General features: G+C 39.5%; 1 protein-coding gene across 2 annotated transcripts in view; it reads left to right on the top strand.

Moving 5' to 3' along the window:
- fbxl7 (F-box and leucine-rich repeat protein 7) overlaps positions 1-26,643 on the top strand; it is a 42,034-nt gene that overhangs the window by 1,366 nt on the left and 14,025 nt on the right. For both annotated transcript variants that reach the window (XM_053487272.1, XM_053487271.1), the window contains exon 2: positions 4,497-4,586. Coding sequence is in view for 1 of the 2 variants with exons in the window: in XM_053487271.1 (XP_053343246.1) it covers positions 4,497-4,586 (90 nt within the window). In the remaining variant the exon portion in view is untranslated. The remainder of the gene's footprint in view (positions 1-4,496; positions 4,587-26,643) is intronic.

Raw genomic sequence — 26,643 nt, 5'->3', positions numbered from 1 at the left:
TTGTCATAAGTGCATTTGCAAAAACCCATTAAGCACCATGATGAAACTGGCCCTCTTGAAGACCTTCCCAGGAATGCAAGACTAAAACTTACCTCTGCTGCAGAGGAAAAGTTTATTAGGAGTTATCAGCCTCAGACATCACCAATTATTATTATGACGGATTATGAAGGTGTCTCATGCTCTACTTGCATTTGTGTAGGTTTCCTCAAAGTTCTATGGTTTCCTCCCCAAATCAAGCAGATCTGTATTTCCCTCCAATGTGTGGATACCCAGTGATGGACTGGAATCCCATCCAGAATGTATCAGCCTGCCTCAGGATAGATTCCAGATCCACACTAATCCTGACCAGGATATCAGGCTTGGATAATGTTATACCTAGTACATAGTTAAATAATAAGCCTGATATATGAGATGGCTACAAAACGGTTGAGAACCCCTGCTGTAAGGAATCCTTAAAGAACCTGAGATCCTCCAGTGTGCTAGGAGATCAGAACACGCCTGATTAAACGTGTTAAGTGTTAGTCCGATGACTGAATCTGTTTACTTGCAAAGTTACCAAGGAAAAAATGGTAACTTTGTGTTCTGTTCTATTCTCTAGATGGTAACAAATCTAAGAACATTCTTCAGAGAGCTCTGAACTCAGACTGCCTCCATTACAAAGCTGTCATATTTCATATCTTAGCATTTACTTGCTGACATATGCACGTTTCCACATTTCTTGCCAAATTAAAGGGCAGATCCCACAGTGCTGGGTAAGCAGGCCGAGTGAATCATTTGTTTACATGCTTGAATCAAAGCTCTGGCGCTGTTCTACCACAGGAACCTCCGTCTCCGTTGGTATCAAAAAAGTCTAACGAGTCGAATCATTGGTGTTCAATTCCGTCTATTCACACAGACAGGACATTACATTGTGTTATTTATTTTACTGTAGGGCAACACCTTACAATTTAATGCACATGAAATGAAAGAGGGTGGCATGGAGGCTTAGTGGTTGGTACTGTGACCTTTCACCTCCAGGGATGGCGGGTCAAATCTCACCTCCAGTTTGTACATGTTTTCTGCATGCTTGGTGGGTTTTCTCCAGGTACTCTGGTTTTCTCCAACAGAAAGACATGTTTCCAAATTGGCAAACTCCCAGAGTTTCCAAAATGGCCGTAGTGTATGATTGGACGTATGAGAATATTGTTTGGAGATTGAATGCTGGAGCAGGAGCGAAAAAAAACATATCGCTTCAGTCTAGGGCACCCCCAAATAAACTGGAGCATATGTAGAATTTAATATCTTGTCCAAAAGAACAACCTAAGAACCTTAACAAGTACTGTGGGCTACTGATTTACCTGTTTAAGAACCTGAAATACAATAAATCCAGGCTCCATCGCAAAAACAAGCAAAAATCTGACCTGTCTTCTTTGTGTTTAGCTCATTAAGCACCGCCAGCCCCCTGACTCCTAAAACACTAAGGTCCTGATGACTGGCATTTTGGCCGAGACGGTGTTTGGAACGTTTCATAACGATCAGCCCTCGTGCCAGAGACCTCTCATCCGCTGAATGAGATGTTGGCCGTGTCAGAGACTTTTGCGGTGTGCCCAAGCACGCCATAATTCTTGGGAAGTTTCAAGGGTTGGCTCGCGTTTAAAAACTGGCACTCCAATAAATTTCCACAGAGATGGTAGCACGGCTCAGGAATTTTCAAAGTTCACATCTATCTTTCCACAATTTGAGGCGCTCGAGCAGATGTGCAGGTTTAAGATTTAAACACGTTTGGATGGGAGGGATTGCGGTTCCGTTTTATTCTTCATCTGGCAGATTTTATCCCCGGCAGTTTAGGTTTGAGGATGCTGTCCAAGGGTTTGGTTCAAATCAGAATATTAAAGAAGTCATCCCTGAAACCATTTACTATGTTTATATTGATACAATATTTATTGATTTATGAATATTTATTGATTATGATGAAGAAATCTGTTAACCAAAGTGTGACTGAGCGAAACTTCAACTTAACACGTTACCATCATTACAAATTAAATCTTCAAAGCTGTTAATGATCAGATGTTAAGTTGTTCAGGGTGGGTTTTTTTCCCCCTTTCCAGATCATTTAATCCATCACACTTTCCTCCAAAGACAGAATGAGGTCACTGGCTCAATCACAGTGCTGCTATTTGAACCCGCAGCCGTCCGGTCGTGTGTTCGCAACTTTAGCCGCATAGCACGGATTCTTCCCAGCTGATCAGTCCTCTCTGTTGCAGCTTCCTTTCAGAAATAACAGCTGCATCCAAAGCGCGTCGGCATTCCGTAATCCGCTAAGAGGAAAGCGAGCCTTCCAGCTGATTTCCCTGCTGACAGGTGGAAACTGAAGCCGTTCACCTCTCAGACTGTGAGGATGCCTCGCTTCTCTTTACGTCTGCCAAATGTGCCACGCCGAACAAAGGACAGAGTTTTGTCTGCCATGAACAGAACATTCTGGAGACCAAATCGTGCTTTGAATGGGTTTTTGTTTCTCAGCCTACAAACCCCATAAGTACTAACAGCTTAGCTCTGGTATTGAAACACATCTCGAGATTAATGGAAAAACTCTTTAAATACACATCAACCAAAAAAATTCACTCTCTTTGTGCACTGATCTGCATTTTGGGTTAATTTCTGCCTAATTCCTATTCGTTCTTATATGTTATGGTTCTATAGTAACAATCTAATAAGAGGCAGATTTGAACCAAAGATATGTACTTCTTGAACAAATAAAGTGAGATGTTTTCTGTAATGAGATGTTTCTAGAAAGGCTCCAGAGTAAAAGGTAGAAAAAGTGTTTAGAATCACTTCCTGGTTTGTTTTTGGTCAAACAAGAAAACAAGAGAGAGGGGATGGCTAGTTATAGCTGCTATAACAAAAGTGAGGAGAAAGGAACTTGTTTTGTGGACCTTTTGTAACGTTTAATGTAACTACAAATAGATAAGTTTACTAACTTTCACTAAATAAGTTCACTCACTCACTTATCGTCTATATACGTATCTGTATTCAGGGTCGCGGGGACCTGGAGCCTATCCCAGGAGGCTTAGGGCACGAGGCAGGGTAAACCCTGGACAGGGTGCCAATCCACTGCAGGGCACACACACACGTACACTCATTCACACACTCATTCGCACACACTACGGGCAATTTGGGAACGCCAATTAGCCTAATTTGCATGTCTTTGGACTGTGGGAGGAAACCGGAGCACCCGGAGGAAACCCACCAAACACGAAATTGATTTAGAAATAATATACAGTGAGTGTGCAAATATATGAATTGCCACATGAAAGAACTTATGATACGTAACTGAATCGCTCCCCCCCCCCATCTCTAGTATATTATACTAACTTATAGTAAGTGTAGTACAAATGTTGCAGTTGCTCTAACACTGGAGACTCCTTCCGTAAGTGTTAAGTAACCATCTCCTTATAGAAAACTTCTCCATGTCAACAGTCCAGTGAATAAAGTGTTAATATAGAAATTCTCGTTATTAATTATAATAACCCTGGAAGTGGTGTTACAGCTGGAAATCCTATCAGAACTGCTGCTATAGAAATTAATTAACAATTTCTGACCAATCAGAATCGAGGACTGTGGTAGCGCACCTTACATAACAAATACAGTCTAAATTATATAATATTTGCTGAAATATTAAGCCACAATAAAGATGGTTCTGTTTTTATAATAATCTGATTTCCTAAACTTCAGCATCATGACCTAAATCTGAACTTGTAGATCATCCATGGGAATGAACTCGGACCTGTCCAGAATCCATCATCACAATGTGTTCAGTCAATTAATCTCACTTACAGCGAAGCCCGCATTTTTCCTAGACAATAGACAATAAACAATAGTGCTGATGCAACCAGACGTAAAATTAAAGGGGCCATGTCGAAACTCTGCCTCACGCTAAACACGACCTCCTCAAATTGATATCAGTGCGAAACTATTTACTGAAAAACGAGCCGGTTTGCGCAGCACAGCACATCTGAGCGACCTTGTATGGTAAAACAAAACACTTTAGTTGTGTTTGCACTTGTAGGAAATGTTGTAAACACTTCCCGATCTGCGCATTTCTCGAGAAAGACGCAGTAAATCATAAAAGCCGCGCAAGCATCGGGGAAACCTTAGCGGTCTCGTTTCACAGCCGTGAAACTTTAAGCACCACGTCAGGAGAAGGATGATTAATCAGTTCCAGCTCACGTGGTGGTTCCAGAGGCCAGCTTGAGTCAGACTTTCTGAAAAAAGCAAAAAAGAAGTTTCTGAAAATGTATGCAGGACAATTACTACTGGATTATTATAAATGATATTAATGGAAGTAATTGCATTCTGGGTAACGGTTTCTCCAAACCTAAACATCTCTCTCTCTCTCTCTCTCTCTCTTTCACACACACACAAGTCTTTCTTTCTTTGTCGCATTTATTCTGATGACTTAACACATGCTGTGCCATTTTTCGAGCTTGTCATGCCCTCACGTGTTCCTCTGATTGCAGGGAAGGGCAGTTCCAGCATTTCCTCCGACCTGAGTTCAAGTACGGATCAGACGTCGACCAAAGCTCCAAAGAATGTGGCTACCAGTGAAGGTAGGGCATCTGGTCCTCATTAGCTGTCACTGGCCTGCCTTTCCTTTCCTCCCCCTACTCACCCACCCCTCCTTTTTGTCTTATTGACTATTTTTGGAAGAAAAAAAAAAAAACCAAGGCCTTTTTCCCCCCAAGCTGCTTTGTGATGAGAACAAAGTGAACGTGGTCAGGGAGTTTTTTTTTGTTTTGTTTTAATGCATGGACTTACGTTCGCTATTGTGATTCAAGGCAATGCCCTAGTCTCTAAAAACGGCTTAATTGTATTGAACCTGGTCAAAATTCTCTGATCAGTATTGTGGTCACGAGTCCACAAGACGTGACTGGGATAAAAGCTGGAGACACATTACGGGCGCTCTTGTCATTAGAGACTTCTATTTTATCCTTCCTGAGACAATAACAGCAGGCTGGCGCATGTGGACGCGACGCTGGGAGGCTGCGGAGAGCCTGCTGGGGGTGGAGAGAGTGTGTGTGTGTGTATGTGTGTACGAGAGTGGACTGTGCAAGGTTTGTTCTCCAGGGAGGCCCAGCTAGGAGCCAGGCTGCGGTGTGTTTATGTGTGTGTGTGGTTGCAGGGCCCGTCCTAGTCTCCCCCGCGGTAATGGCAGAGTAGCGCTCCGGCCTCGGAGACGCTGACCCGTCCCTGTGCATTCTTGCATCAGCGAGGAGGAAGAGAAAACACTTTATCTTGCGTCCTGTGGCATTGTGTGATCCGGATACCGTGGGGTGTAGCCATGACACAATAACCATGTGTCAAGGAATAACACAGGCGTCCCAGGGCAGAGTGAATAAGCCACAGTGGAGCATGAATTATATATCTGTTATGGTTTGACATTGTCACGCTATTCTAAAAACATCATTGTCATATTAATCAACCACAATAAAAGACACCCACCCAAGTTAGTCATACTACAAGGTGCCGTGTAATACTCATTTTCATATAAAAGTTACATAAAAGTCTATAAAAATGTGTCGGTTAAAGTTGTTACAGCTGAAATATATTCATAAAAATCGTGCATTCTGGGATTACTGTAAAATGCTTCTGCTGTTTCAAACGCGTAGGCTTTAATCGCAAATGAGCTACTGAGAACGACGGCACAGCGCCCCAGCCTTTTGTGAACGTTCATCTTTCTGGCCAATCAGAACGCAGGAAATGGGACTCGAGAATCGATGCTGAGGATGGTTCATGTTCAAGTTCAAGTTCAAGTAGGCTTTATGGTTACTTCAACCATATAGGGTTGATACTGAAACAAAACAACGTTCCTCCGGGACCAAGGTGCTGGAGGACCTCATATTTTGTTTCGTACATGCACACACACTGAATGAGAAAAATGATGGAAAAGGGATGGGGTGGGGGGATGGTGGTCGCTGGGGTGAGGATTCATTCCCTGTTGAGTCTGGTTCCTCTAAAGGTTTCTTCGTATTACCATCTCAGGGAGTTTTTCCTTGCTCAGGATTGTGCAGTATAGAGTGATGTATCCTCTTTTTCAGCACAACATAGGCAATATGATGAACTATATATATATATATATATATATATATATATACTGTATATATATATATATATATATAAAACATATATCCCATATATCGTCACTGACCTACGCTTGGTTGCCAGCACAGATCGGTGTGACTTGAGTTCCAAGGGTTTTAAGGACTTCCCGTATGGAGGTTACATTACCTCTATATTTTGCTATTTCGCACTGCGAACTCAAAAACCTGATTTCTGTTTCTTTCAGTCTTTTTTCATTGACATAATGGAATCTTTACTGCGTGTCAATTTAATTGGGAGAAGGAACAGAGTAAAATATTTCTCATACCATTAAAAACAATCTTTTCAATATAAGCTGTAAACGTTTATCCCTTTTGTCATTCTAAACTGATAAAGCGTTCTTGCGATCCCACTGAAACAGAATTACACTGACATCATGACAATCTGCCAAACTGTGACACAATACCAACCCTATTTGGTGATTCACTACATTATATGTTAAGTTATCTTCTGCGCTAAGCTTTCAAGGTTCCGGCTTTCCTGTTTGGCTCAAGTCACAGCGCAGCACGCATACACACACACACACATACACACACACACACAAACCACATTATCGGTCACACACGACGTTTACGTGTTCCAAGTTCATGGACCTGGTGGGATTTGCAACCTGCCAGAGGAGCAAATACTTAAACTCTGCTGTCCCGTGGAACACATGAATACGGAATCTGTTTCTCTTCATGCGATTTTACCGAAGTGCAGCTTGACAGCTTTCTGCGCACGGCCTTTTTTTATAGAAAAAGAGGAATAAATGTGTATGACGGAGGAACGAACGGCTGGAGAAATCCTGCTCAAGAAACTGGGTCAGGATGCTCAATATTTAAAGAAAAAAAGAAGAAGAAGAAGAAGATTAGGTTGTAGTGAGGCAGCATGGTGGTGTAGTGGTTGGCACTGTTGCCTTGCACCTCCAGGTTCCGGGTTCGATTCCCATTTCGGGTCTGTGTGCATGGAGTTTGCATGTTAGTGGGTTTCCTTCGGGTACTCCGGTTTCCTCCCACAGTCCACCTCTTTTTAGTCAGTGGTTCGAATCACACAAATTGTTTTCCTTTAAATTTAAACGTAAACATGATTATCATGCCCTACTTCCTTGTGGAACATCCTCAAAAAAGATCAGCCACTGCTATCACTTATGTTATAGCAGCTTTAAGTACCACATTCCAACTGGTTTTCTTTCGATTTTGTCCTCTTTTCTCTTCACACATGTTTTTGTGCTTTTTTTTTTTTTTTTTACTGGAAATTTGTTTAACCCTGCCAACCCTTATTTACAGAAATCCCTGCCCTGAATTCACACCCACTCGCCATGTTTGGCCACTGCCGCATACTCGTGACGGTCAGTTTCAGCTCCACTCCACTCCTGACTCCGGTTAAGTCCAATCCCTTGTTCTCTGCAGAGCGAAACGTTGCTTTTTAAGCACCGACACTGCTACTCAAACAGCTCTGGTGCCAACGACTGTAAAATGAGAAACACTTGTTCGTTCGCCTAAAAGCCACCTCTTCCATTTCAGACAGATGAAACTCAATAGCCTGACGAGTTGTAAATAAAAGGATGCGGCTTAATGCGGTGAGGATAAACAATAAACGTGGAAAATGTGGAGCTTGCGTGTGCGCAGACAGACTGAGGAAACCTTCTGTTTATTAATACTGAGGGTCGTCTGCTCATGGTCCTGCTCCTGCTGGAAAAATCCGAGAGCTTGTTCGCTTTCAAGATGACTCATCTGGCCTTACTCAGTACCGAAAAAGCATGCCGAGCAAAACTCAGCTACTGTGGGACGACATTCGGTTATAGGATACGTCAAGGAAGAAAAAAAAATCTGTGACATGCTGTTGTAGGAAAATAATTATCCATATGATGAAGTACAGTAACAGTTACCACACCTTTTATTAATCCACAGCATCATGCAGTCCAGTGTTTTTTTATTTGTAAAGCTAATTCATACAAATCATAGTTCTTATACATCTATATACAAGGGGCGTTCAGGTCAAAGCCGGACAGTTTTGAGAGTACAAACTCCCTTTATTTCTCTATACAATCCACTGCTACACTAATGCACATGTGTTTCACTAGTGCTTGGACACCATTAAGGTATCTTATACCATACCTAATACCATAAAGTTTCTCCGTATGATCTGATTGCTTGCTTCATACCTGAAATGCTGGCCTCCCAGGAACACCTTTAATGGCTTTTCCAAACATGTGGCAATAGACTGTATGGGGGGATATGGCAAAAACTATTATCCGAGGTTCTGTAACGTGCAAGTGGTGTTTGTGAATGATCATGTGTCCAGTTCCCACAGATAGATACAGTACGCCTCTTTTTTCATCACAAGTCCCGGTTTGACTCAAACATCCCTTATACATTTATAGTAATAAATGATAACACATTAAAAAAGTTGTGCATGTTGCTACTACAGAAAGAATGATGTCTTAGAACTTTTGATACAATATAAAAAAACGCTGATTCGTCAGAGCTGTGGTTTTATCAACACCTTCTGACCAATAAGATTTAAGAAGTCAGCATATAGATATCACCGTGGTAACTGTATAATATGGTTAAACCTACCAGAAGAAGACAATTAACTTTGTGTACAATTGTACAGTTCCGGTATTTGTTTCTCGATAAAGTATTATCAAACATAAGCCACAAATAGGGAATGAAAACCTGAACCCAGGGTCATGCCTAGCAGGCAGTTGTGGCGGCCGATAGCCTGTCTGAGAGCGTGGGACAGTTTAGCTTTCAGCTTTTGAAGATAGCATTGTTCCAAGGTTGAGGTCTTTCCCACCATTTCCTTAGCGATAATCTCCCAAGGATGTTGTAAAAATTATTCTAATGCGTTGGGCGAATTTATACCTATGAGTCTCTGTGAACAGCATTGAGGCTGTCTAAGATGTCTTTATTCTTACGAGTGAGTGAGTGAATAAATGAATAATAATTTAAAAAACAAACTGAAATCCTTTAGATGAGCACCAAGGTTAAAGTTAGGGCTGGGTGATACAATGATACAGTATTAATATCATGATTAAAATACAATAGGATATGCATATATATATTTTTTTTAAATCAAAATATGTGTTAATATTTTTAATTGAATCTGCTTTCAGTTTTTTTTAAGGAAGCCTATGTACTGTATCTTGATGCATATCATGTATCAGAAATTTTCTGAAGTATTGTGTTTTTTTATTATGATTTGATTACTAGATTAAATTATGCACCAGATCTAAAGAAGTCTTTAACCTAGAATAATTTTTCATGACATTGGCATGCTGGGGTGTATACAGTCTGTTTTCCATTAATGCAATGTCAGTACATGGAGTAACACATCTTACTACTATAAAAAGCTACGTAAATAGCGGAGAGTTCCAAATGAGCCTACATAAGATTAACAGTATCTACATCATTCCTGAATAATTAAAGTCTAGAGCATTCCGTGCACTTGTTTGGAGGCACAGCAGGTTCTTACTGCCTGTTTAGGGTGTGTTCGCACTTACTTTTTACTTTCTCTGTCAGGCTTCTTTCAAGAGCACACTGAAATGTAATACCCAAACTGTGTGATTTTTATCAGTTGCACTTAAGCTCAGTGCTGGAAGCAATTACTACCTCCATACGAACTGCATCTCGAAGCAATATGTTACTGTGACATGGGACTCCTAACCAATGAGCCTGGATCATCACAAATGTTTTGTTTGTGAGTCTTGATAAAATGAGATAGTAAAGTGCCAGGACGGTCTGTGTTAGCGATATCATGTACGCTCGTGGTGTGGGGCAGCAAGCTTGTCGCTGGCTAGTATGACTTTCTGAAGGTATGGATTTGTGCTAACGACACCATGCGGTTCCCTAGAGTTATTAATATCTGTATTTAAGTTGAAATAAAGTAGGAGTGGCCTTTAGTGGATATCTAAGAATAAATAAAAATTACCCCATGACCTAAGAAACCCAGCTGTTAAAATGTCAGCAGTAAGTTCTGACTGACACTTTCTCAACCTCAGCTACATCACTTCAGTTGATAATCAGTCTTAGCTAGAGAACCTGTTTAGTTTTTAGTCTCACTTGTGCAGACAGTATTTTTTGTTTGTCCCTGCCTGCAATATTTCCAACCTAGTACTAGTAGCTTTAAAAAAAATCCTGACTGATCTTTGGTTGGTTGTTTACTTTAATTAAATTATTGAGTCATTTTAAAATTCAGCGTAAACCTAAAAACGTTAAACGGACTAAAATTAATTTATTCCTTAAAAAAAAACACCATAGCTTTCTTTGTTGTCGAGAACCTAGAAACAGTTTGCATTTTCTTTACTCGCATTTTGTCGTAACGCAGCTTCTTCTTCTTTTGAGTTTAGGTACAGTTGGGGCAATACCGCCGCCTACTGGACAGGAGTGTGGAGCAGAAAGATAAAAAATATATATATGTATATTATCTCTTTCTACAAGACATGATATTTTAACAATCAACAACACAAGTTACACACATTTAATTGTTTATTGGAAACTTTAATTAGGTTTCAATACTTTATCAATTGTTGAATGATTAAGGTAAACTTAAAAATGTCAAATGGTCCTTGATGAATTCCTTGAGAATACTGCACAGGTTTTTTTTTTTTTTTTTTTTTTGAGAAATTGAAAACCGCCCAGATTTTCATTTTGCTACAATATAGCTTCTTCTTTGGAATTTATGTGCAGTTGGTGCAAGACCACCACCTACTGGACTGGAGAATGGAGCAACCCGATTGGCAGGAAAAAACGATTATCACCTCGTACGAGGCCTGAGATTTAAACCATCAACAACACAGCATTTCATTGTTTATTAGATATTTTTTAAAGTTTTTAACACTTCAAAACATGTAAGAAACATACCTGCTTGAGACAAATCAGACAGTAAACATTATTTATATGAACTGATAAAATTTTTTTATATAAAAAATAAAATTTGCCCCAAAATCAAATTGATTTTGATAGTCTACCCAGGGTTCATAGCTGTACTTGTCAGTATGAAAGACGCCACTGTGAGAGCCTTTCTGGCATTAAATACCCCACCTCATATTTATAACTGTGTTTTAATCTTTTAACGCAGTCGTAGTTGCTACATGCATGCACATGTGCCTGCTTTTGGAGTGTTTTGCTTTTGGATGATATAGTAAGTGATGAGGTAGCACTATGGCTGTTAATTTAGTCTTGGCCAATTCCCACACATCAGTTGTGTCGCATGACAGATATAAAAGGGAGATGGGAAATATGCCGTTGCTGATTGACAGGTTAAGGAAAGATTATGCCACTCCCCCAAGAAAGTATGGCCAAATTGGCTCGTGGTTATCTTGGACTGGCTCTTGTTGCCTTGGATTAATACATACTTTTTAACAAATCCTACTACATGTTACCTTGAGGATTGTGCATTATAGAAATAATCTATATTACATTAATATTACGGTATACACTTAAGATCAGTCTAATTATAAAGAAGAACTAAGTTTAATCTTCTTCTGCTACATGCTTCTTATGGTAGCCCATTCATTACACATATTAAAACGTGTGACAGATGTGTTTTTATAACCTGCAAGGGTTCACTTTATATGCTAAATTATTATTATGCTAATTCGGGTTAGTTGTAGGTATTTGTGTTGCCACTGATCTAGAAACGTACTGTACTGTGTATGCATCTCTGCTAAGGTACACATGATAAAACTGGAGTGAACTTAGTATTTAGGGCTCTGTGCGAAGCTTCTGGGCCTCTCAGTCAGCTCTCGTTGATTGAGCTTGTGTGTGTGCGTCAGGCGAGTGGAATTCACTCTCCCTATCCGAATGGCTTTAAAGGGAGCACAAGCTGCCTCCCAACTGGAGAAGCGCTCATTACTGGTCTTTATTAGATTTGAGAAGAGCTCAGCATGGACTGTAGCACAAGCACAAATATCGTCTTGGTTTGTTGCGTGTTTCCAGCCATGTGTTGCGCGTTTCTCTAGAAGTCGACCGTTGTGTTGTGTTTCTCTCCAAGCTTCCTAATGGAAATCTGAGCTCTATGTCTGGAGCTTGCTGGAGAAGGGGGGAGTCAGGGTTGAACTGCAGTTCACTTAAACACACACATTTGCATGCAGCAACAGGCAGCAAGGGGATCTACAATGCATCTACAAAGCACTGTCTATTTCACAAGCATCTGTGCATATTATTCCATTGTCTTTATTTATAAATGTCTTTTTAGCAGGATACTGTGCTCGAAGTCTCTGTTTTCTTCCTCGTGTCAAGTTTAACCCTGCGGATTTTATGCACGAAGCCTTTCGTTCGACTCGTCGGAGGTCGGTTTACTCAAAACATCCCACGTGTTATTGGAAGCTAGATGGAGATTTTAAAAGGGTTTTTCCAAACCCCTTGTTTCATTACAGCAGCAAAATTTATTATTTGTCGTACCGAAGAAAGATAATTTCGTTTACATGAAGCACTAGCCAGCTCCTCCACGGAGAATAATCTCGTTTTTGTGAGCTTTAGAGGTTACACAATTCATGGTGTAATGCTTTTGGAATAAGGCATGAACTTCCTTTATGCCTTTATACATTCCTTTATGTTTTATTGCTTCGCTAGATTTATTGTGTCAAAGCTTGTTTCACACTGCGACTGCCTTGCAAAGTCTGGCTTTTATTTATTGTTTTTTAACTTTCATGACCTAGTTCTGTACATAAACATGGACGCGGGTATAAATTAGTGTACGCTTCCGTAAACCTGAGAGCAAAAGTGTTATGACAGTAAGATGACATTAAGGCACCTCTAAGGGGTGAAGGATTAAAGGACATCTGTCTTTCAACATTCCTTATTTTGGACAAATAGAATTTGAAGGATTGTTCCCATTGAGAGGGTTTTTTAATTCTATCTGTTATCAGACTTTATCAGATAACATGGAATTAGTTATAATCTGTCCATGTGATTCTCTCTGTAGACTTGTGCAGTAAAACAGGCTTGGATTGAAACCTTTCTTTTCTGTTTTTGCATTTACCGTAAGTATGAAAGCAGGCATGGAGCAAAGTGCTAGACCAAACTAGTGATTTCACACTTGGTGTTTGTTTGTTTTTTCTTTACCCTCCCTAGAAAATGTTTTAGATTTCATAAAAAGCTGCCATTTAAAAATTAGAGCTGTCTCTAGCGTATAAATCACGATGGAGCTCCCAGTAGACACGGGGTCCGTAACCAATCTGGTTGCAAGTTGTGGGTCAAACAAGAAAAACAAAACACTGACGACTCTGAGCTGAGTAGTGTTCTTGAACAAATACTAGAAGATTTACGACATGCTGAAATAAAAATATAATGTTTCAATGTTGCAGAGTGTTTAAATTTAACCAGTCATATGTGAACCTCACCGAGCTAGGCCAATATTTATTTCTTTTGCATAATAAATCTTATCTAGTGTGCACTGTCGCCCTGTGGCTCAAGGGGCAAGGTTCGATTCTCACCTCGAATTTGTGTGCACGAAGTTTGTTTGGTGGATGTCCCCTCACAGTCCAAACAGTAGACATGCAGGTTAGGCTAATTGGCATTCCCAAATTGCACTTAGTGTGTGAATGACAATCGGGCACAGCGCTGGCAACCTGACTCCTTAATTAACTGCCACAGAAATTACCAATTTATCTCCAGGGTGGGGAAGAATTCATCGCCTGATGTGCCGGATGACACGTAGATGGACCAAAGATAATTAGCCTAAAATAAATAATAATAAAATCCGTATGCCAAACAGGCACACCAACGTTGAATGAAGGTTGTAATATAGTTGAAACAACGGTGCGATGGGAAATGGATTTGATATAAGGAATTAACAACCCAAATAAAACTTTGCAAATACAACCTTAAAACAATAAAATTTCAATATTTATTCAGAGTGTTCGGCTATTTACACAACATCCAAACACATTCATGGTCCCTTGGATGCTCCCGTGGTCCCAAGTCAAGTAGGCTTTCATTGTCATTTCAACCAAATCCAGTTCATTACATGGTGAAATGACCCGACATCCCCCGAAAACAACTAATACTAATGTTGTCCCAATATCTGTATCGTTGCCAAAATAACGTCACCGCCAATTCTTGCTAGGAAATGATACAAAAACAGATATATGAAATAACACTACACGCATAATGTAAATTATAAATGCCTGGATCAACGAGTATACTGATTTTACCACTGATTGAGAATAATTTATGGTTTGTGACTTACTGGCTAGAAAATAGGGTCTAAAGCAAGCGCTACTGTCACATTATGGCGATCGCGGTTCCGACACCGATTTCCCGCCAGTGCTCTAGACGATCTGCATACCCGATTAAACCCGAAAAACGAAGAACTCCAGCGCGCACCTCTTTTTTCTCATTCCTCTTTCTCTGCATAAAACATTTAGCTCCATTTTCTCCTGCATATGGAAAACCTGAAGTAACATCACACAGACTTCGGGAATGCCGGCTGCGCTTCAATATTCTGTGGGTTTCTGAAAAGGACGGACTGGTTTTATATTATCTGGGCTCTGAAAAGCCAGGTCTGGGCAAATTTTCTTTGGCTCCACGTGTCATTTGTTTTGGAAAAGAATCACGGGTGAAGAGGTATGCGGCGCAATTCGATAGGCTTTGTTAGGTTCCACCCAGAACGCTGGCTCAACACTCATAAAACTCATCTGGGTTGCGTTTGAAAAACAGTGCATCATGATCTCAAGCATGTCTTGTTCAGAACAGGGTCAGAGTCAGATGTCTGACCTCAGGACCTCAGCTTCATGACAGAGAGAGAGAGAGCGAGAGGGGTTTCAGATTGTAATTACGTTGGTAAGGTTTCCACCAAAACCCTGGGAGATTCAGGCTTTTAGGATGGATTGCCTCTCTTTTCTATCACAGGCCAAGTTTCATGACGCAGGTCTATGCAGACTGCACCGGATTGACCTGAGTGGGATTTGAAACCCCTTAAATGATTCCCGAGAATGAAACCTAGCTGTGCTCGAATTCCTGCTGATGTTTTCTTTTTGGATTTTTTCGTCTCCTGGGTCTTGTTTTCCAAGAGGCACAGTGTTTTATCAATTACAGCCGGGCTGCACGGTTTCATGATAGAAGCATGACAGCTATTCCTTATATAAGGAGATTTGCTTTACGCTGCTGTTCAGTCCATGTTCCACGGGTGTTGAAAGCTGTCCAGCTGCAGGAGGAAACCATGATATTTTCGAAGGGAAACATTCAATGTTCAAGTGTTGGTGTTTCGGCGACTTCAAAACTCTTTCTGCTTTTTAACCGAAATGCTTTGGACGCTCTCCAGTGGCGTGGTTTCAGGTAAAAGCAGTCCTGTCCTAGCATAACATGCTAACAAAGTGTTCATGCTTCCTGCAGGAAACAGGTGGAAGGAAGAGACCAATAAATAGCTACAGCAGGGGTGCGAAGGTCCCGAACACCAGCAGAGCGAATCATCTGTTAACGATAATGCTCACGCTGTTCATAAGACTATAATATTGATGAGATGTAACTCAAGTGAGAAGTGATGACAAATGGACTGCTATAATGTTAAGAGATTAAAGAAAACTATATAAAGACTCTTCCTTGCTTAGTTTTCTTGCTTAACATGTTACTTATTTGCTATGGGTTATTTGGGTGGTTTTACCATAGTACAAACTTTATGTACTATAATATGACACTATGGGATACGTACTGGGATACTGTAGAAGATATGGTATACATATTTATATTTATATACCTGGCTTATATTTATATAGTAAATAACATGAATTAAATACTATAGTTTGTGTTGTAACTCTTAAAAACATTTTAGATACAGGTGCATAGTTTTGTATACAAAATGGTACTTACCATACCAATGCCTGTACTATACCCTATCAGTGTACATACTACGATACCGAATCCATCCATCCATCCATCTAGGAACCTCTGTAGTTCAACTAGAGACCGTGGAGGCCAGTGGTGACACGGCTCTTATTTATTCCCATTTTATGACTGTGGTAGGATCTCCAGTCAACATTCACACACTACAGGCAATTTGGGAACGCCAATTAGACTGTAGACTGTTGGAGGAAACAGGAGTACCCAGAGGAAACCCACCAAGCACGGGACCCCAAGGCGAGAATCGAACCCGGACCATGGAGGTGCAACGGACAGTGCCAGCCATTACGCCACCATGCTGCCATTATCATACCTAAGATACCTGCTTAACATTGGTATTATGGTAATCACCAAAGTATCGCTGTTCACACTATAGCACTACCATGGTACCTACTGAAGTGCCATAGTACCTACTCTGGTACTCTATGATGCCTACTATGGTAATGTCTGAAATATCAGTCTAATCCTATGGTATATTATGGTATGTACTGTGGCTTGTCATAGTAAAGTATGGTACATACCATAGTAACATTTCTTATGGGGTGAATGAATGGGGAGAAAAATAGTCATATATCTTAATTAAAATGCCTCTTTAATGTGCTGTAAGGCACACATACGATACAGAGAAAATAAACAGACAGTCTGTTGTGGCTTCGCTGCTTGCTACTGCGAATTTAGAACTTTTTATTGATTTAGACTTGATATATTTTTTAAAAAGAGACCAGACTGAAGATGCATGGATATACAGTCCATGTAGGAAGCAGCATTCGCTTTCCATGAATGCATGGCACAGTGAGTAGGTTATAAAGTACATATTGTTCCTGGAAGATTTAGGAGCCAGACTCAGTGGAATCTTGGAACACAGGAATTTATAGATTTTTTTTTTTTTTTTACAGTTTATACTTTTGTCATTTTAACTGAGCTGCTCAGTTTGGTTTCCCTGGCAGTTTAGCCTTTTGTGTAGCCATTGCTGTTCTATTCAGAATCAAGAAACATTTTTCTTCTAAGAGCGGGGGCTAAAAGCCTGTCATCGTTAATGAACCTATAGAAAAGTACAATTCAGAACATGCTGACACACTTTTAAATGAAAACTGTGTGAATGTTGCTCCTAAAAGTAAGGACAGCTCATTCACTCCAATTGTGACTCATTTACTCCATTTGAATAAAATTTTACTAGATGAACACTAAATAATTCAAATGTTGACACACATACTACTATGATGTGATGCATTGTAAAAAATAATAATAAAAAGAAAATTAAGAATTCATATTATATAACAGCGTAGGAGAAATGAGGCCTAGTTGGGTCTGACTGGGGTGGGAAGGGGTTAGTGGGGACCTCTTTCCCAGCATGCATGTCTTCTGAAATGACATGGACACGCTCCATCCAGCCATCTGTTCAGCCTAAACGTGCGCTCTCTGACGTGTGTCAGACCCCGACGCTCAGGGGATTTGGGGTTTGGAAAATGTAGTAGTAGCTACAGCATGTGGTCAGGATTCAGTCCTCGCTGTGGTTGGAGCTATATATTTTTCCTTCATTTATATATTTCATATTTGTTATGCAAGATTCTTCATGAAGTGATTTTTAATTAAAAAGTTATAGTTCTTACTTGGAATACAAGTCCATTAGCGTTGTGTGTTTTAAGTTATTTTATATTGTATTGTGCCAGCTTGAAAGGTTAGTCCATACCACAATGTTAAAAAAAAAAAGAAAAGAAAAGTTGCTCAAAACTGTTTTTTTTTTTTTTATAGATTTTGTTTTAATAGGAACAATTCCTCTGTTGTCAGAACGGGTTTGTCAGCCATCTTTGATCACAAACTTTCAAAATCTTGCTAAAAACGTCTCGATTATAATTACAAAAATCTGTAAGGTTTTGAAAAAGCTAGAAAATTCATGTTTTTTTTTTATTAAGCAAATGCTAACCAGTTTAATTTGAGGGGCGTTCAAGTCAAACTGGGACTTTTACTTTTACCAATAACAGAACTGAGTTCCGAGAGTAAAAACTCCCTTTATTTCTCTCTATAATCCCCTGCTACACTACTGCACTTATCCCAGTGTTTCACTAGTGCTTGGACACTATCAATGTAGAAACTTGTCTTAGCCATAATCGGACCGTCTGCTTTACATCTGAAACTCTGGCCTCCCAGGAACTCCTTTAATGGCCCAAACATGTGGAAATGGCTTAGAGCGACTTCAGGACTGTACAGAGGATGTGGCAATAACTTCCAATGTAATGTGCAAGTGGTGTGGTGGTGTGTGTTGTCGTGCAAAAACAGAATGCCTTTGGTAATCAAACCAGCCTGTTTGTTTTTCATTAATGGAAAGATAAATTAAAGGAGTTCCTGGGAGGTCAGTAATTTAGCTGTGAAGCAGTCTGATCATGTCTCTGGTGTACTGAGAAATCTTTCTACCTTGATAAAATCCAAGCACTAGTGAAACACTGGGATAAGTGCATTAGTGTAGCAGGGGATTATATAGAGAAATAAAGGGAGTTTTTACTCCCAGAACTCGGAGAAGTGCTGATTTGATTTGAACGCTCTGTGTATTTATCCTTCACAAGCAATATCTAATACCAAATCATTTATATGATATCAGTTCAGAATTCACCCTGCTGCCGTCATCTCTAGTCACATCATCAATAATAGACCACAAGGAACAATCCAGTTTCCCTGGCAGCGCTACACGTCAGTGTCCCCCAGATGAGATGGTTTGCTTTGGCTCGTGATCGGTGCCTTCTTTTCCATCCATACTTTCCTTTTTCCATCACTCTGGTAGGGGTAGTTAATCTTCATTTCGGCTGGACGTAAGACGTCCAAGAACCCGGCTCGATTTTGGACACGACGCACCGCATGAGTTCTACCTTTGAGCAGTTTACGGGATCTTGTGGATAGATTCCCAAAAATGAGGAATAGGGTCCTAAAAATATACATCGTACTGTGAATGTAATTTCATTCTAGTAGCTGGGTGTACACTGAGTAATGATCTTTGTGGACCTTGTAGTAAAAAAAAAAAGCTGTAATGTCACTTCCTCAGACTGATGGAGAACACAATTATGTCTTTGTACGCTGTCCAGGCTGCTCAATCAGTTATATCAGTTATGAAGTCACACCACATTTAACTCAAGACAAAAATGATGGCTGCGGAATTCATTTGAATGAATTTTTAGAAAAGACAAATACGTACATGCTTGAATCTAATTGAAAGGTTGGCACATGGTGCAGGGTACTCGGGCACTAAAATCTGCGCGTGCATCACATGCCAATCTCATCGTTTAACCTACAAAGCCATATTGGATGAAGTAGCAAAGCACACAAGAGGATCGCTGTTAACATTTTTTATGAAATATCAGTAATATTAGGTGTAGAGTAGGCAGAGAGCATTGACTTTCTTTTCTTCTTTTGTTTGTAGTGACTAGGTGAGTATTGCCACCTGCCACCTGCTGTTGTTGGGAACAATCGTTGCTAGGGACAGGATGGTACAAAGCAGTCATGCTTAGTGTGAAAGCAGCATAAATTGGTCCAAAACTTTAACACTATAGCACTCTGACTTCCTTTACCTTTTGCAAGTGATAAACTTTAAGCTAAACTGTTTTAAATATAGATATAATAATGGATGTAGTTTGGGTTCTTAACTTCTTCAACTGTTTAAAACCCATTAAAAGATTTAAAGGATTTATTTCCTTAATCATTTGAAACTGAGTGAAATATTGAGCAAAAACAAGCACATGAACATCAATTAGAACACCAAATTACCTGTTAGATTCCATGTTAAAAAAGAGGATATGCCCCAGTGAAATGTCTAGTTTGTACCCATATCCAACAAAATCGCAGGCCTTGAGCTTATTAGCTTGTGGTAAACCCTCTTGGGGTTATGCCGGTGTATTTTCTCTTTGGTACATTTATGCCACATCCTGCTGAGTGTTTCGGATTTGTTCAGCAGTCATTCTTTTGTTCTTGATTGCAATTATTCTTCCGTCATCTGGCTACTGTGGTCTTCAATGGGCTTCTGTGGTCAATGATCTCACCATTGCGTTCCAATTTCTTAAGAATGCACCATTTCGCTGCTATTTGCACTTTTTAGGGTCTTGTGTTGACAGATGACAGCAGCAGCAAACGCAAGCGAATGCCACATCTGGAACCCGAATGGAGATATTCGGTTCGCGTTCTTGCGGATGAAGTAATGAGCAGGGAACACACAGCTGCCGAAAGACGCAACTGACCGCACAAGTGTCCACTTACAGTACATCAACCTGACGTCTTGGATATTCTGATGAATTTAAACAGGCAAGGTTGATGCAGCTGGATTATGTAAGCGTTCATACGGATGTCGAAGGAAGTTACAAGAAACGGTTCCGTGCAGCTAATCCGAACTCAGACCAGAGGAATAATGAGTAGTCATGGGAATGATAGAAAGAAAAACATACAGTATGTTCTCACAAATCATGCAAGTCTAATGTCAGTGGTTAGAAACCGTAAAAACACTTGCCAACAGCAGTTTTCCTTCATGTTTCATCTTTCTTTGGAACAAAAAAAAAATGCTTGGCATCAGTTGTGTGTTTCTCTGTTTGTTAGTAATGCATGGTCTGTGAATAGTGTGATGTATTTTGTTTTGTTAATTTAACATAGAAACGTCGTAAGAGAAATAAAGATCAACAAGCGAAGATTTCAGTGAGTAAGATCAAATCAAGATGAGTAGGCAGGGCTTCCCACTTTATTTGCAAATAACTTATTTAAAAATCCTACAATGTGATATTGGACATTCCAGATTTATACATCAACTGGCTCGGCTGTCGTTTTTTGCTAAGCGGAGGAGAAGAAGACTGCTCCAACAGGTGTACTAAAATTCATCTTTATAACCTTTCCTGAATTAATTGAGTTGATGGAATCAGGATTCAGGGTTCAGGTTCTACATGGTTTTTGTAGAGTTCACCTCGAACCAGAACTCCCTGAACACTCGGACTCTCCTGTTGCCAACATGAGCGCCTTTTGTGTCTGGAGTTGGTTTCCTGTACATTGGAACAGAGAGGAGAGAACAGGAAGTCGGTAGGCAGCTTACTCCATTGTGCCCAAACGGATCCTATGACATAATTGTTTTCCTCGAGGAGGCCACTGCTGCCCTGTGCTGCATCACACAATGTTTGTTATCTCAGATGTCAAATTGCTGTACTCAGTTGAGACATAATATGCAGTAGAGAGTCACTTTTTACAAAGTCACACTGATCACTGAACTGACAGCTAAAAAGTGGGCACTAAAGCCAATCAAATTGTTGCATTTTGCATGGAATTCAATAAAACTAGAAAAGAACGGTTTAAGTTAACTGGCGTCCATGTGCTCCAGAGAAGAGAAAGGGTTAAATTTGAATAATCATGGATGTTATGATTTAGGAAAAAGTTAACAACACTTCAAATACAGATTGTGTCGATAAATAACACTTACTATAATAATCAACTATCTAGATTTAGGCGCCATGGTGACTTAGTGGTTAGCACGGTGGCCTTCCACCTTGATTTGCGTCTCTGGGTCTATGTGAATGCATGTTCTCTCGTGCTTGCTGGGTTTCTTCAAGGTACCCCGGTTTCCTTCCACAGTCCGAAGAAATGCAGATTAAGCTTTGGCATGCCCAAATTGCCCTTAATGTGGAAATGTTCACCCGAAGTTCTATCATGGTCGTAAAACAGAGGATAAATACAATGGTCACCATTGGCCTCCATGGTCCCTAGTTGGACTACGGAGGTTCCTAAATGAATGGATGGATCTGCATTAGGTAATAATAGGTCTCCTTAAATAGCTGAGATCCAGGAGTAGAACATTGATGTCCTTGATATTTGACAAATCAGACACTTGTTGCAGAGGTAGAATGAAAATTAAAACCACACAAGCTCTACGTTCTTTCTTCTTTTGCTTTTTTCCCCTAATTTTCTTAATATGTTTCAAGTTACTCTGAGTGCAGCAAGGCTCAGATCGGGACACGCCGAGCGATCAGGCTTCAGACTGTTTCTCCAGATCCTTTCTGCTTTATACATCACCAGCAGACTCCTCTAAACCAGCAGAGAGGGTGGGGGAGAAGGGAGAAGGGGCTAAGCAGGCACATGGATAGGGACATGGAAACCCCTTTCTTTTGCCTCCTTTACTGTGGCAAAGCCCTAGTTTATGGACCAGATGTTTGAATATTTCTTTTATGATGTTCATGATTTAATAAAAACGAATTCTGGTCTCGAAGGAATGAGTCATTGAACGGTCGGGGGGAACGCTGACATTTATAGTGACACCACTGTTAAACATATCTTTTTTTTTTGGGCCATAATTAGCTAGAACACGAAAACTTCAAGGGCAAGGAAGGGGAATTTTGACCTTTGAGGATTTTTGTAATGATCAAAAGATAGAAGCAAACGAGTTCTTGCTTTTCTGCTCCTCTGTACTATTCCCTCCTGCTTTGTAGCCCTGAGTGCTTTGACACCTGATACAACACGCAATGATTAATTTTTTTTTATTATTTTAAGTTTGACCAGAAATGACACTCTACCTAAAAATATTCACAAGCTTAACATTTGCAGGACTTTTCCATAAAATGAATCAGCCATAATACTTTTAATGAACATGCAAAGTTTTGTTAAAAAAAAAAAAAAAAAAGGATGTTTTAAGATTACTAGACATAGAAATATGTTTTTATTTTCTTGGCTAGTCCATGGCGCTAGTGAAAAAGCAAAACATGAAAACGTGACTCGATAACTGATGAAATCAATTAGCTATTGTTACTTGTTATAAGTGCTAACACTATTTTAAAAGAGTCTTAAATAATAAAAAAAAGATGAGTTTAGATTAATGTTTGACTAGAATTGTCCATAAAGCTAAGGTTAGACACAATCTATAAGTTAGCATATACAACACAAGTTTAATTTACTTGCTAGCAAAACATAGGTATTAATTTAGATGTCTTTATACAGTGGAACCTTGGATTATGAACACAATTTGTTCCGGAAGCGGGTTCGCATTTCAAACACTCATAAAGTAAAAATAAAACAAACTAACCTGCACTTTACCATTAAAAAGAATTGCGACAGAGCAGTGTTTCTGTGTAGAGCAGAGAGAAAGAGTGTGTGATGCACGCGCACACAGACACACAAAGAGCAGGCTGATACAGAGAGAGAAACGGATCTTCAACCTCTCTAATTAGACTTGCTTTTGCTTTACACACGCGCTGTACACACATGAATACAGACACAAAATAAAATATGGTTTACGCACACACACGTGGTCATAGTGTTATAGTAAATAGTACACGTGTGCACGGATGTTAATTATACCAGTAAGAGATGTAATACGCAAAGATTTTTAATACATTTTTAATTTATAAAAAATCTTTGCTCATCTTGCAGAACACTCGCAAACCGTGTTATTCGCAATCCGAGGTTTCACTGTATAATATATTATATTTGTTAGATTGCTAGCAAACCTGGTTACTAAACTGGGTACTAATTTGCTAGCTTGCTAACTGATATTAATCAGCTACTAATAAAATTCAGTTAACATTAAATCAGCTTGCCAACAACCTTCCCTATAATTATACTATAATTAAATGCTTTAATGATGGAGAAGTGAGACAGCTGACTAGATTTGCTAATCTTTCCAGTTAGTCTTTCTAGATTCGATTAATCTAGCACTGGTAATTAAAGAAAGACAGACAAACAGACAAAGAAACGTGTTTAATCAAGGTTAAAATCCTTGGTGCTAGGTGAAAATATAAAGTGTCACTAACAAGCGGTAAAAGCTAATTGGTTAGCTTGTTAGAGGAGCTAACACAGCTGATTTAAAATCCCATGATTAGCTTAATTCGGTTCTACCAGAAATTATATTGTAATTATAATAGCAATAATAAGCCATTAGTTCGCATGATTTTTTTAAGAAACATGTACAGTACTAGCCATACTAGATTAAAATAAAAAAAAAACTTAAAAGTTAAAAAAGTTAGTTTAAAAGTTGATGGCTAAAAACAAACCGTGTATGTTCAATAAAGGTAAAAGTCAGTGGTGCTAGTTGAATGTGTCAGTGTTTGTGACTTGCTAGCTAGCAATAATTTATTAGCCATGTTAGCAAATTGGCAAATTGAAGACAAATTTAAATGGAAGCTGACTGATTAATTCTGTTTAACCAAAAACTATACTGTTAGCCAATGATAATCACATGCTATAAGTTTGGGTGATTTCTCCCACAAGATGAAGTAGCCACACTAGGTTTGATTTGCTCTTAGCAGCAAAAGTATTCCTTTTGAACACGCCCCCCCCCCATGGAAAACAACAATCTAGCTACTGTACCTCCAAAGATTTACTGCAGTTCTGCCAAAGAATATAAAGAGTTCTTGATTTGTTTTGATGCATTCCCCTGTGTGATGATTGACTTTTACATTTTTGGGGTACTTAACACAGTTTGCTGTAAACACATCTGACATAGCGAGTGTTTGTATGGCTGAACGTAGATGTCTGTGAGCGATTTGTCCATGTGGGCCGGCTAACGGCTGGTCGAACGCAGCTGCTCCCAAGCGCATTAGCGCAAGCTGCCGCCCAGCTTGAAGACTTTCGCATGAGAAGTGCTGAAGGTATTTTAATCGAAGCAAGATGGCCTTTTGGAAGCTGCACGGGGCAAAACAGTCCAGGACTGGCGTTTGTCGACCCCAAGCGGGTCTGTCGACAGCTCCCTACGCCGCAGAATCTTTCACCTTGGAGTCTATCTTTCTGTGTCAGCTTCACTTCCTATGCACAGTAGCATTTGGATCCTTAAAAATTCCTTGAATGCTCTGCATTGGATTTGAGTTCAGGTAAATACAAAAAGTCTTTGGCCCCTAACAGTAAAATGTGACAAGTTCTTCAGGTCTTGGACAGAGATCAGGTTACCGTCTGCTGCCAGAGGTCAGAACTGGGGTCAGAACAGCACAGTGCCATCATGACAAAGCATCCTGCTTATTTAGGTTGGAAAAAAAAAAGATGGTCGATAAACTCCAGAGTGCTCACACAAGAGTTTATTAAGGCATATACAAGACGATTGTTTTTGAAGAGTCTTGATTAGAGGGATAAAATTGGATATTTGACATCAGTTAGCCCTTTTTACCCAATTTCAATGAACCGGTTAACCATGTTGCTAGTTTCTACTTGGCTATTAGTTTTTGTACCACGATACAAAAAAAAGTTTGATAAATTACTTGCAAATTAAAATTACATCTTATAACACTTAAGATCAGCTAGTTACCCTGAAAACTTGGCCACAATTTAGATAACGCAGTATAATATAAGGTTATTATATTATACTTATATATTAGGTTACCTACAGTATCATAAGGTTAATTTGCTTGCTAGCAAAACACAGGTATTAGTTTGGATATCATTATATAGTATATTTTATTTATTATGTTTATTAGATTGCTAGCAAACTTGGTGTTAAACGCACAGTAAATAGATGTGTATATCACTTTATCTTGCTAATTGCAAACTGAGTACTAATTTAGACTGTTTTATAATAGATAATCACTTCTGGTGTTAACTGGTGTTAATCAGATGATAATGGGATTCAGTTAACATTAAAGCTAAAGAAGGCTTACAATCTTCCCTATAATTACATGGTAAATAGTTTATTTAAATTTATTTAGTCTGGAAGAAGCCATTGCTGGAGAGGTGAGTACTAGGTTTACAAATCTTGCTAAACTATTATAAAGCATCGCAAATTAGTGTTTTATAGGCAAAACATAAAAGTGACAAAGAAAAAAAAATACGGCTAACGGGGACATTATCAAATTAGCAATTACATAGCTATAGTGTTAGCTAGCTTGCTAGCAAACTTGGGTCAAATTTGACTAGCTGGTTAGTGATCTTGGTTAGTAGTTTTAAGGACACATAGCTAAGTTTATCTAAGTTTAGCTAGCTTGCTTAACTTACATTTACTTTATAGCTACTGGTTAATGCGGTTTTAGCTAAAAATTGCATAAACTTGTATGTGGTTCAAAAAGTATTTTGTGCTTAGCTGTATGTCGAGAATACATGATCAAATTAGAGACTTGTAATGTTGTTTCAGAGAAAAAGTAAACAATATGGGGGAATGAATGTGTGTTCATATTTATGTATGTTTGTGTATGTGTGTGTGTGTGACCTCTATTTCACCTACAATCCAAACATTCAGTATTTAGCTGCAAGTATGGAGACTCTGCACTCCGTACATATCACTCGTGTCCTTCAGAAGAGAGATTTTCTGCTCAGATTACTTTTAAGAGTCCGAGTGAAAGATAAGCACCGGAGTCCGTTTTTCAAAGCGCTTATCCCTGAACTTTCTTGAGATGCAGCGACTCAACATGTGCCGTGCATCAAGATGTTTTTCTTTAGTAATGATGATGCTTTGCAACAGTGTCGTTAGCAGGAGATGGTTTGATAATTGGATGCTGTATTAGCGTAGCTGCCAGTGGAGCGCGATGTGCAACTGGCTTAAAAGCAACATGGCAAAGTGGCATTCCATACATTCCCTTCTGCAATGTGAAGGAGTCGTGTCTAAGACCTTGGTTTCATTGCTTATCTTAATGACAGAGGATCTGGAATGGGTCACTTTGATATCCATCAACTCATGGTAGGATTGCACTAGATTCTTCTTCTTTGTCTTTCGGCTGTTCCCTTTCAGGGGTCGCCACAGCGAATCATCAGCCTC

The sequence above is a fragment of the Clarias gariepinus genome, chromosome 25 (genome assembly GCF_024256425.1).
Source record: "Clarias gariepinus isolate MV-2021 ecotype Netherlands chromosome 25, CGAR_prim_01v2, whole genome shotgun sequence".
Taxonomy (NCBI): Eukaryota; Metazoa; Chordata; class Actinopteri; order Siluriformes; family Clariidae; genus Clarias; species Clarias gariepinus.
The sequence above is the reverse complement of the archived record's forward strand: the minus strand, read 5'-3'. Positions and strand labels throughout refer to the sequence as shown.